The sequence below is a fragment of the Paramisgurnus dabryanus genome, chromosome 2, assembly GCF_030506205.2.
Source record: "Paramisgurnus dabryanus chromosome 2, PD_genome_1.1, whole genome shotgun sequence".
Taxonomy (NCBI): Eukaryota; Metazoa; Chordata; class Actinopteri; order Cypriniformes; family Cobitidae; genus Paramisgurnus; species Paramisgurnus dabryanus.
The window spans coordinates 55,805,519-55,833,392 of record NC_133338.1 but is presented as its reverse complement, the minus strand read 5'-3'; the positions used below and the strand labels follow the sequence as shown (position 1 = coordinate 55,833,392).

Genomic DNA, 27,874 nt, shown 5'->3' with positions numbered 1-27,874 from the left:
GCTCCTGCGGGAGCAGAGGAAACATCACTGCTGCGGCAGTAGATAAAGTCTGATAGTTTATGTGGTCTTGGAGCTGGTGGGATCCACTGATGAAGGTTCGTTGAGCTTCTCTGATGTTGGAGCGATTCAATCGAATGTAGGTTTCGGAGAAGAGGTCTGCTGGGAAGCCAGATAGGAGTAGGATAGATTAAAGGTGTTTTGGAACCGGAAGCATGTAACCAGGCGATTTGAGTCATCTGTGAAGAGTTGGTTTGATGTGGATCAAGCCTGGGAGTCGCTGGAATGTAGATATGCTAGGAGAGTCTGGTATGGTTGAGTTGGTGTTTGGAAGTTGAAGATGTAAATGGAATGGCCTTTTCTCATTTGGTCCGTCTTGCTTTGTTTGATGGAATAAGAAATGGTATCGTTGTCCAGAAGTGATAGATCTGAAACTGTTGGGTGATTATTTGGATTGAAGTTGCAAGTGATGGCCAGAATGAACATTGCGTAGAGTATGAGGGTAGTGTTAGTGGAGTGGAAATCTCGACAAAGGGTGGAGATACATACGGTGAGTATTTCTAAGGTTACTGGGTGTCTTGCCATAGGACGGGTGGGTTCTTTGGATTCCTAACGAGCGTGGATGTCTGGGTGCTAGCTATTACTGGAGAGGGTGAGCCAAAAAAGAAGTTTGTGGAAAATTTTGGATTCCACTTAGGTATCCTTTAATGGAGCTGGCTTTGAGGTTCTTGTGGTGATTGAGGTAGGATATGAATGAGATGGTGAGTAGGGACAAAATCGGGAAAAACAGGTTGTAAGAAGAGTAGAAGGTCTTGAAGCTCTTTCAAGGGGTTGGGTAGGTTTGTAGGATTCTGGGGGATACAGCTTGGAGGATGGTATCTAAAGAGGCATTTGAGGTGGGGGTTTCAAGAGAAGATGCTCTGGTTCCAATTTCTTTGGCTAATTCAGAATTTCAATTTTACTTTAATTGTGACATGCTGATACATGCTTTGGCCTATTCCAATTTTATTTCTAAGAACTATGATTGATGGCAATAGGCTACAAACAAAATCCGCTTCTTTAATAGAACATTATTTATCAATAAATAATTTATTTAATATTGCACTTTCATCCATGTTGAATTAAATGACATGATATTTTATTTGAAAAGATCTCAAATAAAGTGCTCTTAAGTTTAGTCAGGCTCATTGACGTTATTTATCAGCCGCATTAAATGTCCAAATATCAGTTGGACGGCTGTGGTTAGAAGTATAGTTCCTAGTTAGTATAACATGTAGACTTGGGTAGATCATGCTTTTAAACAAATAAGAAAGCAGATTGCAGTGATTTCTATAACCGTAATCTAAATATAAACAAAGTCTGTTTCATGTCTTTTAGGTTGTAAACAGAATTCAATCGATCTGAACAGATTAATTTGTCTTGACATCATTTACTTTATTGTTGAGCCAACATAGTTCAGCGACGGATGTGCGACAAGGTTGCTATGTTTTAGGGAAATAGTCATGACAAGCAAGCTGGCCTCTCCAACTATGCACGGTATGGTGGTTTAGCAGCGCGTTATGCCATTGCTCGGGAAAAGCACCCCTGAGCAGGGTACGTACACGAGCCAGCGGAACAACATCATTGTGTCACCTGCAGATGCGGGGCAGGAATCAATATGGGCTCAGGTTGTGTTCCTTATGTAAAACGATCGTGTTTCCCAGTATGGAATTAAATTAATGTAGCTGTTGGATAACAGGAGCTGCTTCCACTGCCAGTGTGCATGTGGCTTTGAAGTTATTTATTGCGCAACTGGCAACATGATGTAAGTTACAAATTAATGTGTGCTGTGTATGTATGTCATACCGGTTTGATTTACAATTATGAGAAAACAAGGGGGAAAAGGTAGGGGCATCTGGGCATGCGCTGCTAGTGGAGGCAGCCTCGTGCTCGAGCCCGATGGTGGAGCCGCAGGCCACAGACAGGGGAAAGGGTTAGAAATTAGACGGAAAGGTTTGTGAAAGCAGGGCTATAACGCCGCTGGCGAAAACATGCTTGAGCAGGATGGGAAACCTGTATCGCTGGGATGTGTTGCATCGTGCAGTGCATGGCAGGCTGCTTTGCGGCGATCTTCGGAGCGAAAAAAATGATTAAGGCTTGGCGGCAGAATCTTGATCACAACCTGGACAGGCTGAAGGCATGCAGTTGCGGTCTGACGAAACTGCTCTTGTGAGGATGGAAAACCTTTTGGTGAGTAGAGATGTAGCTTTGTGATCTTTCCTTGTTTAGTTTGTGGCTCTGCGGTGGGGTGTGGATTTTGTAGATGGAAGAGTTGGTTGGAGAGAGATGTGAAGATTGTGGAACTTCTTAGAGAAGATGTTGGCGTTGGTTGATGTTTGTCTTAAGTTTAAGCAATGTTCAATTCATGCTGAAACTATCAAGGAATGAGGGTGAGTTGATTTTCAGTCTATACCCTGCTGAAAAAAACAGCATAACAGCAAGACCAGCATATGTTGTGTTTTGGTGCTGGTTTGCTAGTGAACACCAGCTAAACCAGCATCAGCACCAGCATTAGCACCAGCTAAACCAGCACCAAACCAGCATTAGCACCAGCTAAACCAGCACCAAACCAGCATTAGCACCAGCATCCCATGCTGTTCATATCAGCAAGACCAGCATATGTTGTGTTTTGGTGCTGGTATGCTGGTGACCATCCTGACGTCATCAAGAAATGACATTTTATTTGTAACCATGAATATATAAATAAAACAGAGGGGGCAATGCCCCCTTTTGGCCCCTCATGGCGCCGGGCCTGGTACTGCTCCACAAGTATGTGCAACAGGCCTGTGACTTAAACCACACAAATTATTGAGGGATTAGGACATCCGCGACATGCACACTTACGCACAATTTTAAAAAATATAGCAATACCAAACACAAACAATGTAGAACAGCTTGAATACAGCATGTGTCTCCATCAGACAGTAAACGAAGCTCGGGCGCACCAGATAACACGTCAGCAGGTCTACGTCATCAGCGTCACTGCAGTCTCGGGAACGCGGGATTCAAAACAGACTGGAAGAGAAGACAATGCTGAAAAAAATTCAAAACATTTTAACTGACCCACTGATGCCACATAGACCAGGGACGTGCACAGGGGGGTTGCTCAGGTTGCCCGGGCAACTGCCCATATGCCCTTCTCGACTCAAGTTGCCCTTCCGAGGTGGAAGAAATTTTACTTTTACTTCGTTTACATTGTGCAGCGTTCCTTCGTTACTGTATTTTAATTAATTACGAAATTTATATTTTATTTTTAAATTGCTGTCTCGTGTTTCTGAGGCATTTGCGAATTAATGACTCGTTTGAGTCGATTCCTTACAAAGTGTTGCAAATAAATGAGTCTTTTGAATCGATTCTTTACAAAGCAAATGGGCCAAACGTTTTGAATTGGTTCGCGAATCAGTTTGAATGAATTGTTCAGATCGCTGCAAACACGGAATCGTCTGATGCTGTTTTACTCGTAGCCTATGTAGAAACACGCCGAATATAAACAGTTTTGGGTGACGTGGATATGAATTTACCAATCTTTTAACTAAAAGCAAAACTTCACACATGTACCCGCCATTACATACGCGTGACCTGTTCGTCGCGCAGCCTCCAGAAGTCCAGAAGCATTGTAGCACAGATTGAAGAAAATCCATCGATGATTGACGTCTGATTCGCTGTATACTGTACTGATGTAAGTGATTCTCACAAAACACACGTGACATGAAAACGTAAGAAAACATGAGTTTTGTCTAAAATCATTTTTATGTAAGTGTAAACTGTCAATGTCCTCAGACCATCTTAGGAGATTCTAACTTTATACATAATGAATGCAAAACTCTTTGTCAGTTTACTTGTCTGATATTTCAGCTATAAGCTACATCATCATTGAGACTAGAGTTAATTTGTTAATTTGAAATGCTTGTCTATTCTGTGTTTGTATTCTTTTTTCTGTACTGTGTATGTTGCAGTTTTACACATAATGTATAAGTGCCCTTCATAAGTATTCTTCTGTTTGCTGTGGAGTCAAGAAATGTCTAAACATTCAAATATAAACATTATACAAAAGTACAGAATCTGTCACATTATTTTTGTTTAATGGGCACTGAGCTGTGTCCTGATTGTTTACACATGAAAAGCATAAAATGTGTAGGATCAGTTTGATTCACTTATGTGCATTTGTGTACAACACACATAAGTCAGCATTTAATGCTGTTGTTCTTTGTTGTTAAAGCATGTATGTGTTGAAACATAAACAAAGATTAATAAAATGTGACATTCTAAACTTCTGACATACTGATATTTATCTTACCAATATCTGGTCTCCACAGCAAAAAGAAAAATGTTGTCTTTACTGTTCTGATACTTATGGAGGGCACTGTATTGTGGGTGGGTGTGCGCGTGCATGTATGTATCTAGATTTATTTTTTCATGAGTAACTAGTAACTCGCAACTTGAGTATTATTTTCATTGCATACTTTTTACTTCTACTTGAGTAATTATTTCTTTACTCACTTGTACTTTTACTTAAGTAAAGTTATTGGCTACTCTTTCCACCTCTGTTAAAATCTTCATAAATCCAGGCTGAGTTTGCCATGTTAGCCTAAATAATCAGACAGATAGCAGCTAACTATCATAGCTTGCAGACAAGCAGCCTAGGCTACTATTTTTTTGGTAGGCATTAGGCAAACATGTTTGGTGATTTTAATATAGACCCTGTTATTCTCAGTCCTTCATATAGGCCGTAAGTTTTTTTTTCGGGGGTAGGGGGGGGTTGGGGGTGCCCTTTTTTTAGGACAGAGCAACTGCCCCTAAAAATTCCTGTGCACGTCCCTGACATAGACTACTTGATGATGTTTTTATTACCTTTCTGGACATGGACAGTATACCGTACATACATTTTCAAAGCTCTCAGACTAAATCTAAAACATCTTAAACTGTGTTTCTGAAGATGAACGGAGGTCTTACGAGTTTGAAACCAAATGAGGGTGAGTCATTAATTACATTATTTTCATTTTTGGATGAACTATCACTTTAACGACTATGTGAAATTGTTAAAAATATTTTATAACTTCCATTTGTAGCGAAAGCCAGGGAGCCGCTAAAGAGCCGTAATACGGCTATAATTAGACAAATATGAACTCATAATTGATGAGATAACTCATCAATGGCGGCGAGAGAGTAAAGTAAGTGATAATGGCTGTCAGCGCTTATTATACGGCTATTTTTGGTAAGCAGCATTTGTTGAAAACTGCACAACATATCTCAGATTGGGTCAGTAAAAATGTAGGCTTATATCTACTGGAGCTTACGCTTTCATGACTTGCCTGGACTGAGTCAGCAGGTGCTGCATCTGAATCAGAAGATTCTCTTTTGTAGTTTCAGTCCTTTTGGTTTTCTTCTGCAAAAATCAGCAGATCAGCAAATAATGGGATTGTACAACCATTGCACACTCTTTCTAACCTCATTGTGGGTTGACATTTACAGTAGTGGATAAATGGATGAGTGGATGTTCAGACAGCTTTGCATACACTGCCTACACTGAAAAAAATGATTATGGCCCCAATTAAATTGAGCATAATTCAATTTAGCTAGTTTTAACTATTTAATTTAAGTTTTTGATTTTAATTAATATATATTAATAGGTTTTAAGCGAATTGCATGTCTTTTAAATCCAAGTCATGTCATTTAATTAAATTCAGTTTTAAAAAATAGGTTGGTTCTTTGCGCATGCGCGCAAATGCAATTTTTTCCCTGGTGCTACAAGAAGTTTCCAGTCAGGTTTACGGTCGATCTGAAGTTGGGATATTTCAGCCTTGGAGTTTTGCTCAGTCTGTCTATTTTCACAGTAAGTAATATTTCATGTAATACAGCACCTTTTATAACATTGAATATTTTTATAAACTTAAAATACGCCGTTTATAAGAGAGCTCCTCCAGGCCGAGTGCCGGAGGCAATCACAGGCGTTACAATATAATGTAAACAAATACCACACGACTCCGAGAGAGATATCGCTTTTATACAACAGTTCGACGGCACAAGTTTGAAAAACGAAAACTAGAAAACAACAACGGAGTTATTTTAAAAGCCTCTTTCTTTGGGAACTACTTTCTTCCACCACGGATTTGAGGGCGGCCAGTATGACAGGTAACACTCGGCTGCTTTGAATCTCATAATAACTCGATGGACAGAATAGCTGTTTCTTAATATTACCGTTTCTTGGTCATAAGGTGTAGTTTAAAGATTAGTTCAGTCGAGAATATATATGTATAATATTCAAATATGCAGTCGATTAGTAAAGATAGCGCCTGTTTGAACGTTTGCCTTGGAAGCTTCGGTACGTGAGAACTAGAGAGCGGATGTCAGTGTTCACTCGCCCCGCTGACCACCGCCCTATATGGGTTACATCTCTGACAGGGATTCCCTAGCTCTGATGTTGGCCCTGTCGGTTTTTAATGGTCTGAAATTAAATAAAATCAGCAGTATTTGGTGTCATAAAACTATAACTTGTTTCACGAGTTCACACTTACAGATAATTCTGAACAGGGTTATTAATATGCGTATTTGGCGTGCTGTCCGAGGAGAGGGCTCCGAGCTCGTTAATGGCCTGAGCCCGGAGCGCCTCCTGGTGGGGAGAGGGTTCCGGGCTCGGCCTTAGGCCCGAACCCAGAATAATCCCCCCTGTTCTGGTTAGTAAGGTGACTAGGCAAATCGTGCGGAGAAGGGGAGGTGGAGGGATGCTGAAACTATCAAGGAATGAGGGTGAGTTGATTTTCAGTCTATATAGGTTTCTGTTGATGCCGATCAGGTGAAGACCTGATTGCTGATTGTCGACAGCTGGTCATAGTTACAAGGTAATTAGGTTGATTATTTGAACGTGCTCCTCCTGAACTTTGTTAATAAAACATCATTTTATGAGTTCACACTTACAAATAATTCTGAACAGGGTTATTAATATGCGTATTTGGCGTGCTGTCCGAGGAGAGGGCTCCGAGCTCGTTAATGGCCTGAGCCCTGAGCGCCTCCTGGCGGGGAGAGGGTTCCGGGCTCGGCCTTAGGCCCGAACCCAGAATAATCCCCCAAAATATCGCAATACTGGCATCAGACAGCAGCCGGGAACAGTGTAGGTGCCCCCCAAAAAGCGGAATGTGAAATGGGGGTAAACGGGGCTCCTGCGGGAGCAGGGGGAACATCGCTGCTGCGGCAGTGGCGAATTTGTGAAATTTGGGGCTCCTGCAGGAGCAGTACAGACATCACTGCTGCAGGAGTTGAGAAATTGTGAAAATAAGAGCTCCTGCGGGAGCAGAGGAAACATCACTGCTGCGGCAGTGGAGAATTTGTGAAAGGTAGGGCTCCTGCGGGAGCAGTACAGACATCACTGCTGCGGCAGTGGAGAGTTTGTGAAAGGTAGGGCTCCTGCGGGAGCAGTACAGACATCACTGCTGCGGCAGTGGAGAAATTGTGAAATGTAGGGCTCCTGCAGGAGCAGAGGAGACAGTACTGTGATGGCAGTAGAGATTAGTGGAAAGCAGGGCTCTTGCAAGAGCAGAGGAAATGGCACCGCTGTGAAAATAGGGTTCCTGCGAGGGCAGGGGAAACATCACTGCTGCGGCAGTGGAGGAAAATTGTGGAAAGCAGAGCTCCTGCGGGAGCAGAGGAAACATCACTGCTGTGGCAGTGGAGGTTAGTGAAAGCGGTGCTCCTGCGGAGCAGAGGAAACAACATTGCTGCGGCGGTGGAGAGACAGGCATCTGCAGGAGGCATGGGAAACATCACTGCTGCGGCAGTGGAAAAGGGCTCCTGCGGGAGCAGAGGGAAACATCACTGCGATGGCAGTGGAGGTTAGTGAAAGCAGGGCTCCTGCGGGAGCAGAGGAAACAACACCGCTGCGGTGTTGGAAAAAAGGCCTCCTGCGGGAGCAGAGGAAACGTCACTGCTGCGGCAGAGGGGAGTAGGGCTTCTGCGGAAGCAGGGGAAACATCACTGCTATTGCAGTGGGGATTAGTAAAAGCAGGGCTCTTGCGTGAGCAGAGAAAATGACACCGCTGCAGCAATGGAAAACAGATCTCCTGCGGGAGATGGTAAAAACACCACTACTGCGGCAGTGGATTTTAGTAAAGAGCTGGCTCCTGCGGGAGCAGAGGGAAAATCAAAGCTGTGGCACTGGAGAGAGTCTTATAGTTTGTCTTGTCCTGGAGCGGGTGGGATCCGCTGATGAAGGTTTGTTGGGTTTTTCTGATGTGGGAACAGTTTGATGTGAGAGAAATTGTGGAAGGGAGGTCCTGCGGGAGCAGAGGGAAACCACTTCCATAGTAGTGGAGGTTAGTAGAGTGCAGGGAAAAAAGGGGGGGGGCTCCTGCGGGAGCAGAGGAAACATCACTGCTGCGGCAGTAGATAAAGTCTGATAGTTTATGTGGTCTTGGAGCTGGTGGGATCCACTGATGAAGGTTCGTTGAGCTTCTCTGATGTTGGAGCGATTCAATCGAATGTAGGTTTCGGAGAAGAGGTCTGCTGGGAAGCCAGATAGGAGTAGGATAGATTAAAGGTGTTTTGGAACCGGAAGCATGTAACCAGGCGATTTGAGTCATCTGTGAAGAGTTGGTTTGATGTGGATCAAGCCTGGGAGTCGCTGGAATGTAGATATGCTAGGAGAGTCTGGTATGGTTGAGTTGGTGTTTGGAAGTTGAAGATGTAAATGGAATGGCCTTTTCTCATTTGGTCCGTCTTGCTTTGTTTGATGGAATAAGAAATGGTATCGTTGTCCAGAAGTGATAGATCTGAAACTGTTGGGTGATTATTTGGATTGAAGTTGCAAGTGATGGCCAGAATGAACATTGCGTAGAGTATGAGGGTAGTGTTAGTGGAGTGGAAATCTCGACAAAGGGTGGAGATACATACGGTGAGTATTTCTAAGGTTACTGGGTGTCTTGCCATAGGACGGGTGGGTTCTTTGGATTCCTAACGAGCGTGGATGTCTGGGTGCTAGCTATTACTGGAGAGGGTGAGCCAAAAAAGAAGTTTGTGGAAAATTTTGGATTCCACTTAGGTATCCTTTAATGGAGCTGGCTTTGAGGTTCTTGTGGTGATTGAGGTAGGATATGAATGAGATGGTGAGTAGGGACAAAATCGGGAAAAACAGGTTGTAAGAAGAGTAGAAGGTCTTGAAGCTCTTTCAAGGGGTTGGGTAGGTTTGTAGGATTCTGGGGGATACAGCTTGGAGGATGGTATCTAAAGAGGCATTTGAGGTGGGGGTTTCAAGAGAAGATGCTCTGGTTCCAATTTCTTTGGCTAATTCAGAATTTCAATTTTACTTTAATTGTGACATGCTGATACATGCTTTGGCCTATTCCAATTTTATTTCTAAGAACTATGATTGATGGCAATAGGCTACAAACAAAATCCGCTTCTTTAATAGAACATTATTTATCAATAAATAATTTATTTAATATTGCACTTTCATCCATGTTGAATTAAATGACATGATATTTTATTTGAAAAGATCTCAAATAAAGTGCTCTTAAGTTTAGTCAGGCTCATTGACGTTATTTATCAGCCGCATTAAATGTCCAAATATCAGTTGGACGGCTGTGGTTAGAAGTATAGTTCCTAGTTAGTATAACATGTAGACTTGGGTAGATCATGCTTTTAAACAAATAAGAAAGCAGATTGCAGTGATTTCTATAACCGTAATCTAAATATAAACAAAGTCTGTTTCATGTCTTTTAGGTTGTAAACAGAATTCAATCGATCTGAACAGATTAATTTGTCTTGACATCATTTACTTTATTGTTGAGCCAACATAGTTCAGCGACGGATGTGCGACAAGGTTGCTATGTTTTAGGGAAATAGTCATGACAAGCAAGCTGGCCTCTCCAACTATGCACGGTATGGTGGTTTAGCAGCGCGTTATGCCATTGCTCGGGAAAAGCACCCCTGAGCAGGGTACGTACACGAGCCAGCGGAACAACATCATTGTGTCACCTGCAGATGCGGGGCAGGAATCAATATGGGCTCAGGTTGTGTTCCTTATGTAAAACGATCGTGTTTCCCAGTATGGAATTAAATTAATGTAGCTGTTGGATAACAGGAGCTGCTTCCACTGCCAGTGTGCATGTGGCTTTGAAGTTATTTATTGCGCAACTGGCAACATGATGTAAGTTACAAATTAATGTGTGCTGTGTATGTATGTCATACCGGTTTGATTTACAATTATGAGAAAACAAGGGGGAAAAGGTAGGGGCATCTGGGCATGCGCTGCTAGCGGAGGCAGCCTCGTGCTCGAGCCCGATGGTGGAGCCGCAGGCCACAGACAGGGGAAAGGGTTAGAAATTAGACGGAAAGGTTTGTGAAAGCAGGGCTATAACGCCGCTGGCGAAAACATGCTTGAGCAGGATGGGAAACCTGTATCGCTGGGATGTGTTGCATCGTGCAGTGCATGGCAGGCTGCTTTGCGGCGATCTTCGGAGCGAAAAAAATGATTAAGGCTTGGCGGCAGAATCTTGATCACAACCTGGACAGGCTGAAGGCATGCTGTTGCGGTCTGACGAAACTGCTCTTGTGAGGATGGAAAACCTTTTGGTGAGTAGAGATGTAGCTTTGTGATCTTTCCTTGTTTAGTTTGTGGCTCTGCGGTGGGGTGTGGATTTTGTAGATGGAAGAGTTGGTTGGAGAGAGATGTGAAGATTGTGGAACTTCTTAGAGAAGATGTTGGCGTTGGTTGATGTTTGTCTTAAGTTTAAGCAATGTTCAATTCATGCTGAAACTATCAAGGAATGAGGGTGAGTTGATTTTCAGTCTATACCCTGCTGAAAAAAACAGCATAACAGCAAGACCAGCATATGTTGTGTTTTGGTGCTGGTTTGCTAGTGAACACCAGCTAAACCAGCATCAGCACCAGCATTAGCACCAGCTAAACCAGCACCAAACCAGCATTAGCACCAGCTAAACCAGCACCAAACCAGCATTAGCACCAGCATCCCATGCTGTTCATATCAGCAAGACCAGCATATGTTGTGTTTTGGTGCTGGTATGCTGGTGACCATCCTGACGTCATCAAGAAATGACATTGCTACGCATTTATTTTCTAATAACATTCTAAAAAACATTCAAATAAAGTCGTTTGTGTCAACACATTAAAACATGCAAATAAAAAGTTGTTTTTGTGAAGGCATGGCTGATTTATTGCCTTTCATTCACAAGTTAGTAATGTTTGTGGTCACAGTTTCAATCGCGGATCGTAAATGCCAGATACAACTGACCAGTTTTGACTAGTCTACAACTTGAATAAGATTCCTAAAAGACACTGATGCACAATTGCGGATGTGTAAGTATAAAGAATAAATAAACTTGTCTTTTAAACTCATTGGTCTTCCTTAAACAACTACAATATGATTTGCATGCACAATAAATCGTACTAAAACTAAAGCTTTTTAATAAAACAAGTATATCAAGAAACTAATAAAACAAGAAACTTCACATATCAGGCTCGTTCAAATCCTCTGTGATTCACACGCAGTGTCAGCAACTCATCCGTCAGAACCGGCTCAAAAGAACGATTCGTTCAAGAACCTAACATCACTAGTCACTATTGCTTTCCCATTTAATCTTAACGCGATACGAGCACTAGCTTATTATTAGACTTTGTTCTTGTCAGTAGCCTACTATAAAAAAAATTAGTGTCAGAGAGATGTTTTTTGCATGCTGCTTATAAAAATATCAGTGGCGATATCTCATAACGTGTTTTAATATTCACGTCACGATAAATTCGTTATCAAAAGCTGCAATGCTTACCTGTGGTTCCACTGTGTTTTCGCTTTCCCGGAGTTGCTTATACAAACACACACACATATATACAGTGTTGTATAAAGTACTAGAAAGCAATACTTGAGTAAAAGTGCAAGTATTGTATTAGAAACAGACTTGAAAGTTGTCTTTTAAAATATTACTCAAGTAAAAGTCTTAAAGTATCTGATACTGTACTTAAGTATCAAAAATAATTTTCTGATATTTAATGTACTTAAGTATTTGAAGTAAAAGTAAAAAGTTTTTTTTTTAAAGCAAGCGGTTAGAACTTTGATTGTGAACTTTATTGTGGCTTTCTTATAGTGAAGCATATTCAGGGTTCCCATTATCTTCTTAATCTCAATCATCAAATAAAAATCTGTTTTTTCCAGGACTTTTCAGGCACAATTCTCTTAAGTTCAAAGAGCAAACAGCATATTTTTAGAGCTGACATCAAATAAAAAGCAGAAATTTCACTTTTGTATGAACTTCAGGTAAAAATGAAAAATAAATAATAACTTATTTCTTTCAAAACATGAGCATATTTTTGAAAAAAGTGGAGTATCCCTTTAAGTTAGCTGCTCTACTAAGAAAAAATGCCAACTCGTTGTGTGGCAATGAAAGCACTGTGACTTTGATCAACAATGCAAGCGTACATTCACAATGTATAACATTAGCACAACATTTTCATATAACCACTGAGTTTTGAGTTAATTAACATAAAAGGAAATCTCACGTTTGACAAAACGTATGATGCTTTTGAAGACGTGAATACAGTCCTTAACACTTTCTTTCTAACCTGCCACTGATTAACATAGCAGTTTTTAAAAAAATATTTCTCAATCTAACATTAGCCTACCGGAGAGAATATTCGGCCGGCAGTTATGCTATAACATTACCATAAACAGTTAAGCGTGTTTCAGTTGAGAGTTTTCTCTGAATTAAATAAATCCATGGGAAAATCAGCGGTGTAACGTTAACGTTGACGTTTATTAAACATGTGCGCCTGGCCATCACATTAGACAGATAATTATCTGATACGGCTTATGATAACTAATGTTGAATCACATTGACATTGTGGCTTTACTTAATAACTATTATTTTAACGTACCTTGATGTGATTCTTCAGGTTGGACGGAGATTTTTTAAATGACAAATTGTAAGTGATTTTCGGTAGGCATAAGAGGCAATTTATTCGGTAATCGGGAATCTTTAATTCCAATGTACAAAAACATTTCTTACAAATACGGCCACGGGTGTATAACGTTAGCTTTCTCACCCTGTTCATCGTCGGGGTGGTCGATTACGATAACGGGAGGTCCTCCAGTAGTTGCTTTCATTGCAGTTACAGTTGTGCTTCCTTATCCTTTGGCAACACTACGCTAAAATAGAGTGTGCGTGAAATAGAGTGTGCGGAGCGTGAGTAATGCAATCTAGAAGCACTGATTCGCCAAAACCTCCCTTATTGAGGTCGCACACATTTCTTCTGATTTTATTTTGTAGTAACGAGTAACAAATATGCTTAGTGGAAATGTATCAGAGTAAAAGTATACATTTTATCTAGAATGTAGTGGAGTAAAAGTGAAAGTTGACATAAATTTAAATAGCGAAGTAAAGTACAGATACGTGAAATTTCTACTTAAGTACAGTAACAAAGTATTTTTACATCGTTACATTACAACACTGCATATATATACACACACAGTCCCCTTCATAAATATTGGGATATGTTATTATATATGTAAAAATGTATTTCAGGTCCAAATGTAATGGGACAGTTAGCTTAAAAGCTGTTTTATGGACATGAATTGTGTACATGATGTGGGTTCACAGCCACAGCGTCCAAATGCCAAACTTTAACTTCAGACCACAACATGCTTCATTTATGAGGAAATTATTTAACAAATACAAAATTCATACATGTACAGTCACTGACAAAAGTCTTGTCATCCCTTTAGATATTTTTGGTTTTTAAGAGAAAATTCTGATATTTAGCACTTTGAGTCTCGAGACAGAACCTATTGTCAAAATGTTAGTGTCCACCGCTCTAGTTCATCCAAAACAAATCAGAAAAGAGACTCAAAGTGCTAAACACCAGAATTTTCCTTTAAGCAAAATACACACACTTTTGGAGTTTGGTTGAGTCAGTAGGTGCTGCATCTGAATCAGAAGATTTCTCTAGAGGATCCTCTTTTGTAGTTTCAGTCATCTTGCGATAACGTCGCCTGGCCTTCTTCTGCAAAAATCAGCAGATCAGCAAATAATGGGATTGTTCAACCATGGCACACTCTTTCTAACCTCAATGTGGGTTGACATTTACAATAGGGGATAAATGTATGAGTGGATGTCCAGACAGCTATGCATACACTGCCTACATGTATAGTCACTGACAAAAGTCTTGTCATCCCTTTAGATATTTTGATTTTTAGAATAAAATTCTGATGTTTAGCACTTTGAGTCTCAAGACAGGACTTTCTGTCAAAATTCTGGTGTCCACCACTCTAGTTCATCCAAAACAAACCAGAAAAGGGACTCAAAGTGCTAAACACCAGAATTTTCCTTTAAGCAAAATACACACACTTTTGGAGTTTTGTTGAGAAAGTGTGGTACATTTTCATGAAGATATTATGTGTGGCCAGGTAGCAGCTTATGCTTTCGTGAGTTGCCTGGACTGAGTCAGTAGTTGCTGCATCTGAATCAGAAGATTCCTTTAGAGGATCCTCTTTTGTAGTTTCAGTCCTCCTGGTTTTCTTCTGCAAAAATCAGCAGATCAGCAAATAATGGGACTGTACAACTATGGCACACTCTTTCTAACCTCATTGTGGGTTGACATTTACAGTAGTGGATAAATGGATGGGTGGATGTCCAGACAGCTTTGCATACACTGCCAACATTTACAGTCACTGAAAAAAAGTCTTTACATTTACCTGACGCTTTTATCCAAAGCGACTTACAATTGCTATATATGTCAGAGGTTGCACGCCTCTGGCGCAACTAGGGGTTAAGTGTCTTGCTCAGTGACACAACACTCAATCTACTTATCTAAACTGTAAAATAGGTGTTCCTCAGGGATCTATTCTGGGCCCCCTTCTGTTTAGGCTTTATATAAAGGACCTGCCCACTGTTTGTCAATCTGTACATTTACAAATGTATGCAGATGACACAGTCCTCTACATACATGCTAAAAATAAACAATAAGCTGCACACCAATTGAGTGAGGATATGATCAAGGTATCTGTTTGGCTAACTAATTCATGCTTACATCTGAACATAAGTAAAACAGAATGTATGTATTTTACAAAACAAATTACTATGACTTCTGACCCTGAGGTAATTGTTTATCAAGAGATGGTTAGAGTGGTATCTGACTTTAAATATCTGGGAATCATCCTAGATTCACAACTCTCATTTAAAAAGCATGTAAAAAAGTTTGCGAATGTTGTTCAATTTAATCTGGCAAATTTTAAGTAAATAAGACTACATTTACCAATGAAGGCCCCAAAGCTTTTCTTGCAGGCTATGATTATTTCACATTTTTCTTACTGTTTAACTAGTTGGTCGCAAGCAAAAAAAACAACATTGCAACCATAGGAGTCACTTTATAAACAGGCATTAACTCTTTCCCCGCCATTGACGATATATCTCGTCAATTAAGAGAAAACGCTTCCCCGCCAATGACGAGATTTTCCGTCTTTCCGCAATACCGCTATTATCCACCAGGTGGCGCCCTTCCACAACTTTTTAAAACCGGAAGTATTGCTCTATGGCAAGCTGCTGCATGTCCGTGTCTGTTTTAAAGATCGCTCTGAATGGGATCTCTATGAAAAGTCCGTCATAAAAATGGAATTATATCTGCTTTTTGCTCAAAATATGGTGTTTTTGCAAAAACCTACCCATATTCAAAAGCTGATTGCAAAAGAACCACTAAAGGTAGGATGAAACGTTTTTTTTGTTTGAAAGCAGAGGGTCTGTTCTTTCATTTGGTATATTGTATGTTTATATATTTAAAGAAGAACATTTTCTGGAAGGCATTAAACTTTGGTGAAAATGATGAAAAACGCTGGCGCTGGCTGGCAACTTTTTTTAAAAACGCTGGCGGTGAAAGAGTTAAAGACACTGGACCGTAAGGGTAATAGCTATCATCATTGTCACATAATCAAAAAGTACAACATGTTTAGCTTTGAAAACTTCAGACACTCTGCTGATGCCTGTCTTGTTTTTAGGGTACTCCGTGAGCTTGCTCCACCACAACTGTGCCAGTTTATAAAACAGAAAGGTAAGGTTAATAGAATAACTAGAGAAACCACCAGAGGGGACTGCATAGTTCAATATAGACAAAGTAGGATTGGAAATACAGCCTTTTGTGTCAGAGGCACAATTTTTTGGAATAGTCTGCCAAATGAATTAAGGGAGTGTAATAGTCTCTCCACTTTTAAAAATCAACTTAAATTTTGAATTACGGACAATTATAAGTGTAACCATATACCAAATATTTAAGTCCATGAATATTTTTTATTTTATTTTTTTCCTTTTCCTTTCTTGTGTTTCTTTTCTTTCTTTATACCTTATTTACTTTGTACTGTTATTAAGTGGAGGGTAAGATGAGGTGAACAATATAATGTTTGTTTGATTGGTCTGCTGGATTTGTTATATTACTATTGTATTTATTAAATTCATACTGTATTATTATAGATTATTGCTTGTTACGATCTGGCTAGGGACAAGCTTTGCGCTTTTGCTTTTTCGCTTTTATCTTTTGATTCAACTACCAGCAGTTCAGCACAGTGCTCAAACTAAACAATTGGGCACTCACACTAAAACTACAAATTCCTGAAACTATATTTATAGGAATATTCAACAACTTGCTGCTCAAACTGCCACAGACTTTTACAAAAGATTGCAGTTCTCGAAAGAAAGTTACTTGTGGTGCTGCCGACCCTGCCAGAACATACAGCGGAGCTTCATCGTGGTCTTTCTCAACATAAAGCTGGTGAGTCTAAATATGTGTGCAAATACATTGTCATTATTGAGGCAGATATCTTAACATATATTACTTGTGACAATGTTGCAATGTTACAGTAAATGGGTAACAAATAGAAACACATGGTGCCTATAATAATACTTACTGATGGACAGAAGTTACACCTGCCTGCAGTCTCTGATAGGCATGTGCATTTAACACTGACCCACAGAATGACACAAGTGAAGCAGAGACTTTATTAGGTGACACTGAATCACAGACATGGCAGAGTGGTCAGAGATCTCCTATTATCAGTTAGAATCATGTACACAATGAAATAAAATTATAAATATATATTACACTATATATCATATATGATATTTATTTCTTAAACATGCAATTCAGATCCTTAGCCCCCTCTTTACATTTGATCTATAGTTAGTCTTTTTATAATTCACCTTTTTTTCTTTAAAATAGGCCTTTTGCAGCTGCTTTCCAGAGATATAATTTTAAAGCCAAAAGGAAATTGAGATATTTGGTTATATTAGATCAGTGGTGTAGCAAGTCAGTCCCGGGCCCATATGCAAAACAATTACGGGCCCCCTTAAGCCAAAGCCCCCCCCCCAACATTGCCCGTTGGCACTGTTAACTGTGGCGCGCAGGTCAAATATTTTTACTTTACTTTTTTACTTTAAAGGGTAGATTTAAATAAAGAAAGACTAAATGTTAATAAAGTAAAATGAAATTTAAAGAAAAAAACAAATGAACTAACTGTATGCTTTATAAATAAAGAACACTAGGCTATGGCATAATTTTAAAACCAACTTTATACATTTAAATTAACAAACAGTTTAAATAAAATGAATTCCCTTATAGAATAAAACAAACTGTTATTAAAACAATGAATGTGAAATTAATTTTATGTTGGATAGCGTAGGCAAATTAGCACAGCTTCAATAAACAGACCTTTAAAAAGTAAAATCTCAAAATATCATATATCACACTAGATTTTTGATTGATAATACCAGGTTAAAAGGCTAATACATTTTGTTTCTATTATTTTATTAACCACAAATTGAGCCTACTTTCAAATTGAGCCTACATCTTTGCCCATTGTGGGTCCTGATGAATTGGTCAATTCTTTTAATTGTGTTTGTTCAGAGATTTTAGATAACGTTGCACCTTTTAATAAGAGAAGTAAAAAAGTTAAAAAAGAACCGTGGTTAAATGATGTGACGCGGAATCTGAGGCGGATTTGTCGGCATGCAGAGCGTAAGTGGCTGAAAGATAAATTGCAAGTATCTTATGATATTCTTAGAGAGTCTCTATCTAATTATCAAAACGCTGTTAAAGCTGCTAGATCTTCATATTTTGCACGAATTATAGCAAATAATGCACACAATCCAAAGGTATTATTTTCAACCATAGATAAGGTACTGAGGCCATCTTTTAATATTTTCCCGACCCCGTCTAGGGACCTGTGTGACAGATTTTTAAAATATTTTATTGATAAAGTTGCTCTTATCCGATTGAATATTAGGCCTGTTGGTAGTGATATAATTCATAAAATTAAGTCATCTCATTGTTTAAGTAAATTTGATTCGATTACATTACCGCAGTTGGAAAAAATACTCACCTAAAACCGACTTCCTCACTAAATGACGTTCTCCCGTCGCGGTTGTTTAAAGAAGTTGTAGACACTATTGGTTCCAGTGTACTATTGATTATCAATAGTAGTTTATCTCAAGGAATTGTACCAACAGGGTTTAAGCATGCTGTCATTGAACCAGTCTTAAAGAAAATGAGTTTGGACCCACAGGATTTTAAAAATTTTAGACCTATATCTAAATTGCCTTTTATGAATAAGATTTTAGAGAAAGTTGTCCATAATCAACTAACAGATTTTTTGATGGAAAATAATATAATGGATGTTTTTCAGTCTGGATTTAGGACCAAACATAGCACAGAATCAGCTTTATTAAAGGTGACTAAGGATATTTTGTTAGGTATAGACTCTGGAAAAAATGTTGCCTTAATGATGTTGGATTTAAGTGCAGCCTTTGATACCCTGGATCATACAATTCTAATAGAGCGCCTCAGAGATTATGTAGGGATCAATGGCATGGCCCTTAAGTGGTTCTCATCGTATTTGCACGATAGGACATGTTCGGTAAAAATTGGAAACCATGTCTCTGCATCAGCGACAATTTCTTGGGGCGTTCCTCAGGGATCAATTCTTGGTCCGACTTTGTTTTCATTATACATGATACCCCTTGGTTCCATTTTTAAGCAATATAACATCAATTATCACCTGTATGCTGATGATTTACAACTGTATTTTCCATTGGAGTGTGATGGTGGTATATCACTAAGTAAATTTCATAGGTGCTTGACTGAGGTAAAGGGATGGCTAGCAAATAATTTTTTACAATTAAATGATGATAAGACTATTATGTTTGGGAATAAACAGCCTGGGAATAGTTCGGCTGGAAATTGTGGACTATTGACCAATAATATCTTACTGGATCTATCTGCAGCTTTTGACACGGTCAATCACCGCATCCTCCTGTCGACTCTCATGTCTATGGGTGTCACTGACACAGCGCTTCTATGGTTCAAGTCGTACCTCTCAGATAGGTCATTTCGGGTATCCTGGAGAGGTGACGTCTCCGAACCCCAACGTCTAGATACCGGGGTCCCTCAAGGCTCTGTGCTTGGACCGCTGCTCTTTTCGATATACATGACATCCCTGGGCTCTGTCATTCGGAAACATGGCTTTTCCTACCACTGCTATGCAGACGACACTCAACTCCACTTGTCGTTCCACCCTGATGATCCTACGGTTTCTGCCCGCATCTCGGCATGCCTGAGGGACATCTCACTCTGGATGAAGGATCACCATCTCCAGCTTAACCTTGCGAAGACAGAACTGCTTGTCATATCATCCGAACCAAAGATTCAGCACAACTTTTCCATTCAGCTAGGTTCCTCGACCATCACGCCTTCCAAGACGGCCAAAAACCTGGGAGTGGTCATTGATGATCGGCTTAGCTTCACGGAGCATGTTGCCAGCACCGCTCGCTCTTGTAGATTCATCCTCTACAATATTAGGAAAATTAGACCTTTCCTAGATGAGCATGCTACGCAGGTCCTGGTCCAAGCTCTTGTCCTGTCCAGGCTGGACTACTGCAATGCGCTACTGGCAGGACTTCCAGCCTGCACGACCAAACCCTTACAGATGATTCAGAACGCAGCGGCAAGAGTGGTCTTCAATGAGCCAAAGAGGGCGCACGTCACTCCTCTCTTTGTCAAGTTACACTGGCTTCCTATAGCAGCCCGCATCAAATTTAAGGCTCTGCTCCTGGCCTTTAAAACCACCACTGGGTCAGCACCCCCTTACCTTCGCTTGCTTATAGAGCCTTATGTACCCTCTCGATCACTGCGCTCTGCCACCGAGCGACGACTTGTGGTACCATCTCAAAAAGGGAAGAAAACCCTAACGCGTACCTTCTCAGGAACTGTCCCACAACTGTGGAATGATCTGCCGGTCGTGACACGATCAGCTGACACTGTAGCTATCTTTAAGACTCGGCTAAAAACCCATCTCTTCCATCATTACCTAACTTCCTAATTACAGATTTACTATCTTTATTTAGTAACCCTTCTCTTTATCTCTTTCTCTATCTACCTTCCTCTTTATCTAAAAAAAAAACAAAAAAAAAAACTACTAACATACCCTTGGCTATGTATATTGTGTTGGACTTGATGAGACTATTTCCAGTGCACTTATGTATTGCTGTTCTTATGTTGCCATAATTGCTTCTATTGTTTACCTCACTTGTAAGTCGCTTTGGACAAAAGCGTCTGCTAAATGACTAAATGTAAATGTAAATGTATGTAATATGTGTAGCCATGTAAGGAATCTCGGTGTAATTTTTGACTCTGAAATGGCTTTGATCGCCAAGTTAATAGCGTCGTGAAATCATCTTTTTTTCAGTTGAGGAAATTGACCAAATTAAAACCCATCCTTTTATATAATGATTTGGAGATTGTTCTGCATGCCTTTTTATCAACCCGGTTAGATTATTGTAATGCTCTTTATTTAGGCATAAGTGAATCACTGGTTACTCGTCTTCAGTATGTTCAAAATGCTGCAGCGAGATTTTTAACAAATACAAGAAAACGTGATCACATAACACCTGTATTGATAAACCTTCACTGGCTACCGGTTAAATTCAGAATCCAATACAAGGTGTTAACGTTTGTTTTTAAAGCATTACACAATCAAGCTCCTACATACATAAATGATATGTTGATCCCATATCGGTCTCAACGCCAATTACGATCTTCTCAGTATATGCTGCTAACCGTCCCTCGATCTCGATTGAGGCGTAGTGGAGATCGAGCCTTCTCTGTTGCGGCCCCTGCACTTTGGAATGAGTTGCCGCTACCACTGAAATCCCTGCCAAGCATGGAGACTTTTAAAAAGGGTTTGAAGACTTACCTATTTTATAAAGCGTTCGGTATCTGATGGGGTCTGGGAACTGTGAGTGATTATGTGTTTGATTTGTGGTGTCATGTGATGATGTTTTGTTTTGTTGTTTGTTTTTAGTATTATTGGAATTTATGTGTAATTTTAAAGCTGTTTTACACTTATGGACAGCACTTTGGTCCATTTTAATGGTTTTGAAAGTGCTTTATAAATAAAAGTTGAGTTGAGTTGAGACAATGTAGAAACAACTCAGCTTAACCCAAAATATAAGCTAATGCTCTTAAACTCTTAAACTGTGTTTTGGAACCGATATACCCTGAGTAAGCAAGATTGGGGTTGATCAACCCAAAGTTCAGGGTTAATCTGATGGTAAATTAACCCTGCTTTCTGGAATACACCCCAGGCTGGTAGACCAGCTTGACCAGCTAAAACCAGCAGGGAACTTACGTGTTAAAGAACTAAACACATTTATATGCTTTTAGCGTACCGGAACGCTACATTACCCATACACCCTTACGTTTACAAGTTAAAAGCGAATTAGTCGCTTTTGCCGCTGTCAGTCATTGTGGTCTGGACTCGAGAGGTGTGTGTGTGCTTGTGTGTGAAACGCGCAACCATAGCTCCTCGGTTAAAATGAAAAAACAATGAACACTTACAGTAATATGCCCTCCTTCTTTTAGACTCCGAGTAGTAAAAGAACAAGGTCAGAATCAGAGGACTCACTGGCTGACATCCCACCAAGCCAGAATGATAGCTGCAGGTCAGACGCAAGCTTTTTTCAATACCCTTTTGTATGTACTGTACGTGATAATCTCCGCTGTCCCGGCTGTCAGTTTGTTTCCCCTTGACGCAACTTCGGATTTCATCAGATGATGTGCAGAGTAAAACATTCTTGAAATTGTAATATACATTTAGTTTAATTGCTAAACTACAAGTGAACGAAATTTCAATGAATTTGAACGACGCACACGGGAATTTTACCATCCGCAAAATGGAAAACAATGGGACAAAATAAAGTGATGACTTTCTAGTTTCAAATGGCCAGTATTTTGTTATTCTTGAACCCATAGACATGGTCTTGGTGTCATTTTAAAGTTTTTTTCAATCTATTTCTATCTGAACAACTAGTTTTGGCATTTAACCATGCTGAAAATTTTACTCACATATTTACCTTTTGCAAATCCAAAAACGTATAAAAGGATTTATTATTTTTCACAAGGTCGTTGACTGCTGAATATAAAACCCCTTCAATATGAGTCGTCGTCGAATCAGCAAAAAAAACAAACAAAAAAAATTATATAGAGTACCGGCACCTCTTTTGGGTCACTTAAAGCACTGGTGATAACATATATTATATCTAAATCAGGAATCAATTTGATTTTATTTCAATACAACTGTGGTGCGCACAAGCTTTGCTGGATTGTGTAATAAACAAAACGCTATTGGTTCTTCTAAAAGGGGAAATGTGACGTGGAAATGACGTCACTACATCAAATAATTCTGCACGTTCCAAGGCACTTCAGTGGGCCTTTAAAAATGTTTTGGTTAATATTGAAATGAACGTGAACAAAGACTAAAATGCTGTAGAAGTATGGTTAATTTATGTTAACTGATGTAGTTAACTAATGTTAACAAATGGAACCATATTGTAAAGTGTTACCACAAAAAACCTGCACATTAATTCAAAAGAAGAATATAAATGTTTTATTACAAAAAGTAAAAGTTTTTCATTAATGTGTAAAATAGCAGTAAAGTCGTTCATTAAATGTTTTTCTTTTTGTCTGTGTAGCCTATAAAAGAATATGGCGTATAAAAGGTTTTGATGTTTAATTGACATTAATAATATTGATAACAGTATGAAGGGTAGGTGTTCCCCGTAAAACATTTTGGTGCATGACAGCCCCGAGCATAATTATTGTGGTAGTTGCGCATTATATTTAAACTAATGGCTGTGTGTGTTTATGTGTTATTCATATTGATTCTTCAATTTTGGCAGCTGATTCTTTACTATCAAAAACTGCAAGAGGCTCAGGGAGATTATTATAGGATCTGCTGTCAAACCGTCCAATCACACTCCTGGGATTTCTCTTATAGAGCAAAAACCCAGCAAGACCGGCGATAGCGATTATGACAAACACGACCCCTACAGCGATGCCAGCCGATCCATGAGACCTCTTATCTGTCTGAATATCTGCAAAACAACATTAAAGACATATTACTGATAAAAAAACAAATAAATTAACCATATAAAACCATGTATACCCCCCTCCTTAAAAAATGACATATATTTAGCTGTCATGACAAAATAGATACTCATTTCAGTTAATTTGCAGCCTATTACAATAGTATAAAACATGATTTTACTACATCATTGTTGTGTAAACGTGACCGAGATCGAGTTCATCATACCTGAGACTGATAACTTCGCTGTTGTTGGTGTAACTGGAAAATCAAAAACAGTACACATAAATGTAGTGTTGTTTCAAGTAAATAAACATTGACAGAAGATGATAAACATGTTAAATGTGTTAACAGTATAGATGTGTTGTTTCAGTACTGTTAACTCATGAACACTTTTCACATGTTATAAATAAACCCAGCAGATGTAGTTCATCATACCTGAGACTGATGGCTTCTCTGTTGGTGGTATAACTGTTAATAAAGACACATGTAGATATTAACATACAGTAAGGTGATGTGATATTAATGCAGATTATTTGTAAGTGTATTTGTCAGACCTTTAGCAGTCTTGCAGATATAACCTCTCTGATAATCACAGTTGCTGGTGCTCCACATCCCAGTGTCTGACTGAACTTCAACACATTTTTCAGCATCATCCCACATCTCCGGTTTCCAGTTTGTGTAATCCACAACCGTATTATCAATCCACATCCAATCACCTGTCACACACAAACATCAGTTCAATATCTCTGTGATTTTAAATGTGTTGTATTGATTTAGATGAAGGCTCGTTCTAACCCATATGACTGCGGTGAAGTCCAATCCAGACTGACTCGACTTCATCCTGCAGGATCTCCAGGTTTTGTCGGATAAACTGTGATTCTATTGGATCCTCAATACTCACTAAAGATGCACCTGAAATGACAGATAACTCACTGTATCTGCTTTTAAAAACAATCATTCAGCCTTTAAACTAAAGTTCTGAATGTTACAGCTGCCAAAGATGAGAAACAACAAAAACAACAACACAGTAACATTAAAACATTTGTCCATTTATTGCACCATACATTCAGATGTGAGGAGTAAAGTTTGGTCTCAAAATGAGTGAATTCAGTCTGCATTTGTCTGATTTAAGTAAGGAATAATTAAAGATGGGCCATTGAATTAAAAGAAAATAATGCACACCCAAGGTGCAATGCGGCACAACGCGAAGTGGAGTGCCGTTACACCGCGGGTGTGCATTATTTTCAAATAATTCAAAGGACCCACAAACATTGCTCTGGTGCCTATTTTTAAGACATTTGACAAGTTAGTTGTGCGGTTATCAGAAATTAATGCATACCCACTGAACATTTCTCAGCAAATCAGAATACAGCATTCAACAGACCTGTGGTATAAATGTATGTAAATGCTTTTAATATTTAAAAAAAATTGTTTTATAGGTGCCAAAGAATGCAATAGTCTGTTAAATTCTCTGATATCTACACAGAAGGTTTGTGACTTTATTAAGGGCAAAAATGATCCAGAGTCAGTTTTACATGTCCATTAGAACCCTAGGATTTGCCTTTATAATGAAATGGTCTATTTTTACCTTATTTGAAAGGGTCATGAATAATAATGTTGAGCTCTGCTCTGATTGGCTGTTTCTCCTTCAGTAGCTCTGTGTGTGTGTAAACAGATCTTATGTTTGAGTCTGTATCAGTTGAAGATACAGATTTTGAGGAATAATCAATTGTTTGGAGATTGTTAATGGACGTTTCTGAGTGGCAAGTTTGGAGCTTCAAACTGTAACGCCGGTTCCCTTTCAGTCGGTCACTACGACGTCACGTCGTGACCGACGAATTGGGAACTCGGTTAGAGAGACCAATCTGCTTCGTATACTACTAAAATGCCAATGAACTTGTCACTGAGATATTTGCATCATAATGCTGGCGCCGCCCCGCCAGGTGCCTTTAGCAGCAGGTGCAAATATGGAAATTAGCTTTTGCGCTTCGAAAGCCGGCATTATCTGCTACTGAGAAGCTACTTGCTCTTCTGGGAACGGTTGCTGAAGTTGATTGACAAGCAGTACTTACACAGCGGACGCTCGCAGTATTCCACTGCTCTGCATATTTTCTGTTTTGAGTTTAGTGTGTGCGTTGCCTCTCCCTGTGCGCATCATCAGCTGAGCACCTTAAGAGTGATTTCCCTAATAGAGTGATACGTGAGAGCTCTGTGTCTTTTTAAAGACAGCCACTCTCTCGTTTATTCGGAGATCAGCGTCCTTTTCAGGATTGCTTTCGTCCGTGCGATCTTGAATGCGAGAGGTTTAAGGGTTCCAGTGAAGGTCACGAGCGCTGTCCTCGTGCTTAGGCATCAAGCAATCCGAGGCTGCGTTCGTGGAGAGTTTTTGTTCTCTCTGTGAGAGCATTACCCTCTTGGATTGCAGAGACAACTGACGTTTCTACGGGAATGCTGTCCGCGCCTTTGCAGGGCTGACGCCGCCATGGTGCGGCTGTCAAGCGCTCGCAGGATGCTCTCAGGGCTTAAAGTACTTCGGCCGGGGGCCGGATTTCCGGCTTGAGGGCAGGTCTGGCCTCCGGCGCAGGCAAAATTTATTTGTCTGCAAATTAACGTACGGTCAGAAGCACTTTCGGCCGCGAATGCGCTTGAAAAATACGAGCGCGTCACTTTCTATAATAAGCACGCCTACCGCGCGGGTAAATTTGAAAAAACGAGCTGGTAATAAAAAAAAACGGTCCCCTTCAACCTACCACCTTGATTCAAGAGTCACAGCGCCACAAGAACCGACAAGCAGATGACATCAGAGTACCACGAGAAATAAAGCGGAGGAGGTTGGTTTTAAATCGCTCTCGCGGTACTCTGATGTCATCCACTCATGTTTGAGTCTGTATCAGATGAAAATACAGATTTTGAGGAACAACTTATTGTTTGGAGATTGTCAATGGACGTTTCTGAGTGGTATGTTTGTTTTTTCAGTGTGGACCTGCAAAACGCCAAATGCATAAAAATTAATTAATATTGTAATGTCTTAGCATATGTTTTCTAAAATGTTTAAAAATGAACAAATCAGTTGTGCGAAACTACACAGATTTTTTTTTTTTTTGTTATGAAACATGTTCAATGGTTACAGTGCCTCACGGTGGGGTTGAACCCCTGGTTCAGTTTACCCCATCTGGTTCACTTTGCCCCACAGCCACCGTTTTGGGAAACTGCCTAGTTTAGTAATTCAGGCTAATCTTTAGCTAAATCATTCACATTGTTTTATACATTAGCCTATCACCAATATTTATGGTATGAATATTTAGACCTGGATAAATCTACTTTAACATAACAGCCTTTATACCTGGTATGTATAAATTTTACTTTGATAGGATAAAAACTGTTTTTTTTTGTTAAAAAAAATCATACTTTAATCATAACTCTTTAATTTGTCCTTCTCTTTAACATAGCCAAATATAAATTATGGTTTCTACCTGTATTTGTGGTCACACGGCTACAAATCTGTATGGTTGCCTAGATAAAGGGGGTGGGTCAACTTACCCACTGGCTCACTTTGCCCCACTCTCCCCTACTTGGTATTGAGAAACGGGCATTGTTTATCGAAGCCGGAGCGCGAGCTACAAACTACAGAGCGAGTGCGCGGGTGCACAATGGTGAAAGAGCAACACACGATGTAAATAACTATACCAGTGCTCGCAGTACAGACACTTTATATTTTAGCGTACTGCGTACCTTCACTTTCTTTTGCGTGCCACCACTTCTCATGTTGCTGGTACTTTGCCTTAAAGAGTCAAAGGGCGTTTCTATGTGGCGCTGCGCAGACAGTTCGGCAACGAAGACATCAAAGTACCGCGAGAGCAAGTCGAAATGTTACAAATGGTCCGACTTTACCTTTGCTCTCGCGGTACTCTGATGTCATACACCGACCAGTCAGCGCCGCACCATTTAAAGTCGAACACACAAAGCGTCAAGGCAGGGCCGCTGGAAGTCATTTTGAACAGGGGGTGCTGTGAATTTTTTTAACCAAAAACCTATGAGCCTATAGGCCTATTTAAAATACAACAGCTTCTGTTTGCTTCTTCAGAGACAACCCATTGTCGCCTGTTTTATTCATTATCCGAGGGAACACTTGGTGTGAATGCACTGGCACACAGCTGGCCGCGGGGTTTCCCCCCAGTAAGCTTTATTGCACAGACACTGTGCAAGTCAGGGAGGACGAGGAGCGCATTCTATTAGTTGCGCCGTACCGGACAACTAGGAATTGGTTTTACAGAGTTCACTCTCCTCGCGACAGTCCCTCCCTGGCTGATTCCCTGGCACATTATGGCACCCTCGCCCCGATCTGTGGAACCTCCATGTGTGGTCTCTAGACGGGGCGCGGAGGTTTTAGGTGATTTACCCCAGGCGGTATCTAACACCATCACTGTAGCGCGAGC

The 27,874-nt window shown here is 40.0% G+C and overlaps 1 protein-coding gene across 1 annotated transcript in view; it reads right to left on the bottom strand.

Annotated features, from left to right (window-relative positions):
* Positions 1 to 22,943: 22,943 nt before the first annotated feature.
* LOC135743920 (macrophage mannose receptor 1-like) overlaps positions 22,944 to 27,874 on the bottom strand; it is a 68,750-nt gene continuing 63,819 nt past the window's right edge. The window contains exons 29-33 of the mRNA XM_065261824.1: positions 24,234 to 24,350; positions 23,993 to 24,154; positions 23,874 to 23,906; positions 23,664 to 23,696; positions 22,944 to 23,445 (exon numbers count right to left, since the gene is read on the bottom strand). Of these exons, the coding sequence (XP_065117896.1) occupies positions 23,225 to 23,445; positions 23,664 to 23,696; positions 23,874 to 23,906; positions 23,993 to 24,154; positions 24,234 to 24,350 (566 nt within the window). The 3' untranslated portion in view covers positions 22,944 to 23,224. The remainder of the gene's footprint in view (positions 23,446 to 23,663; positions 23,697 to 23,873; positions 23,907 to 23,992; positions 24,155 to 24,233; positions 24,351 to 27,874) is intronic.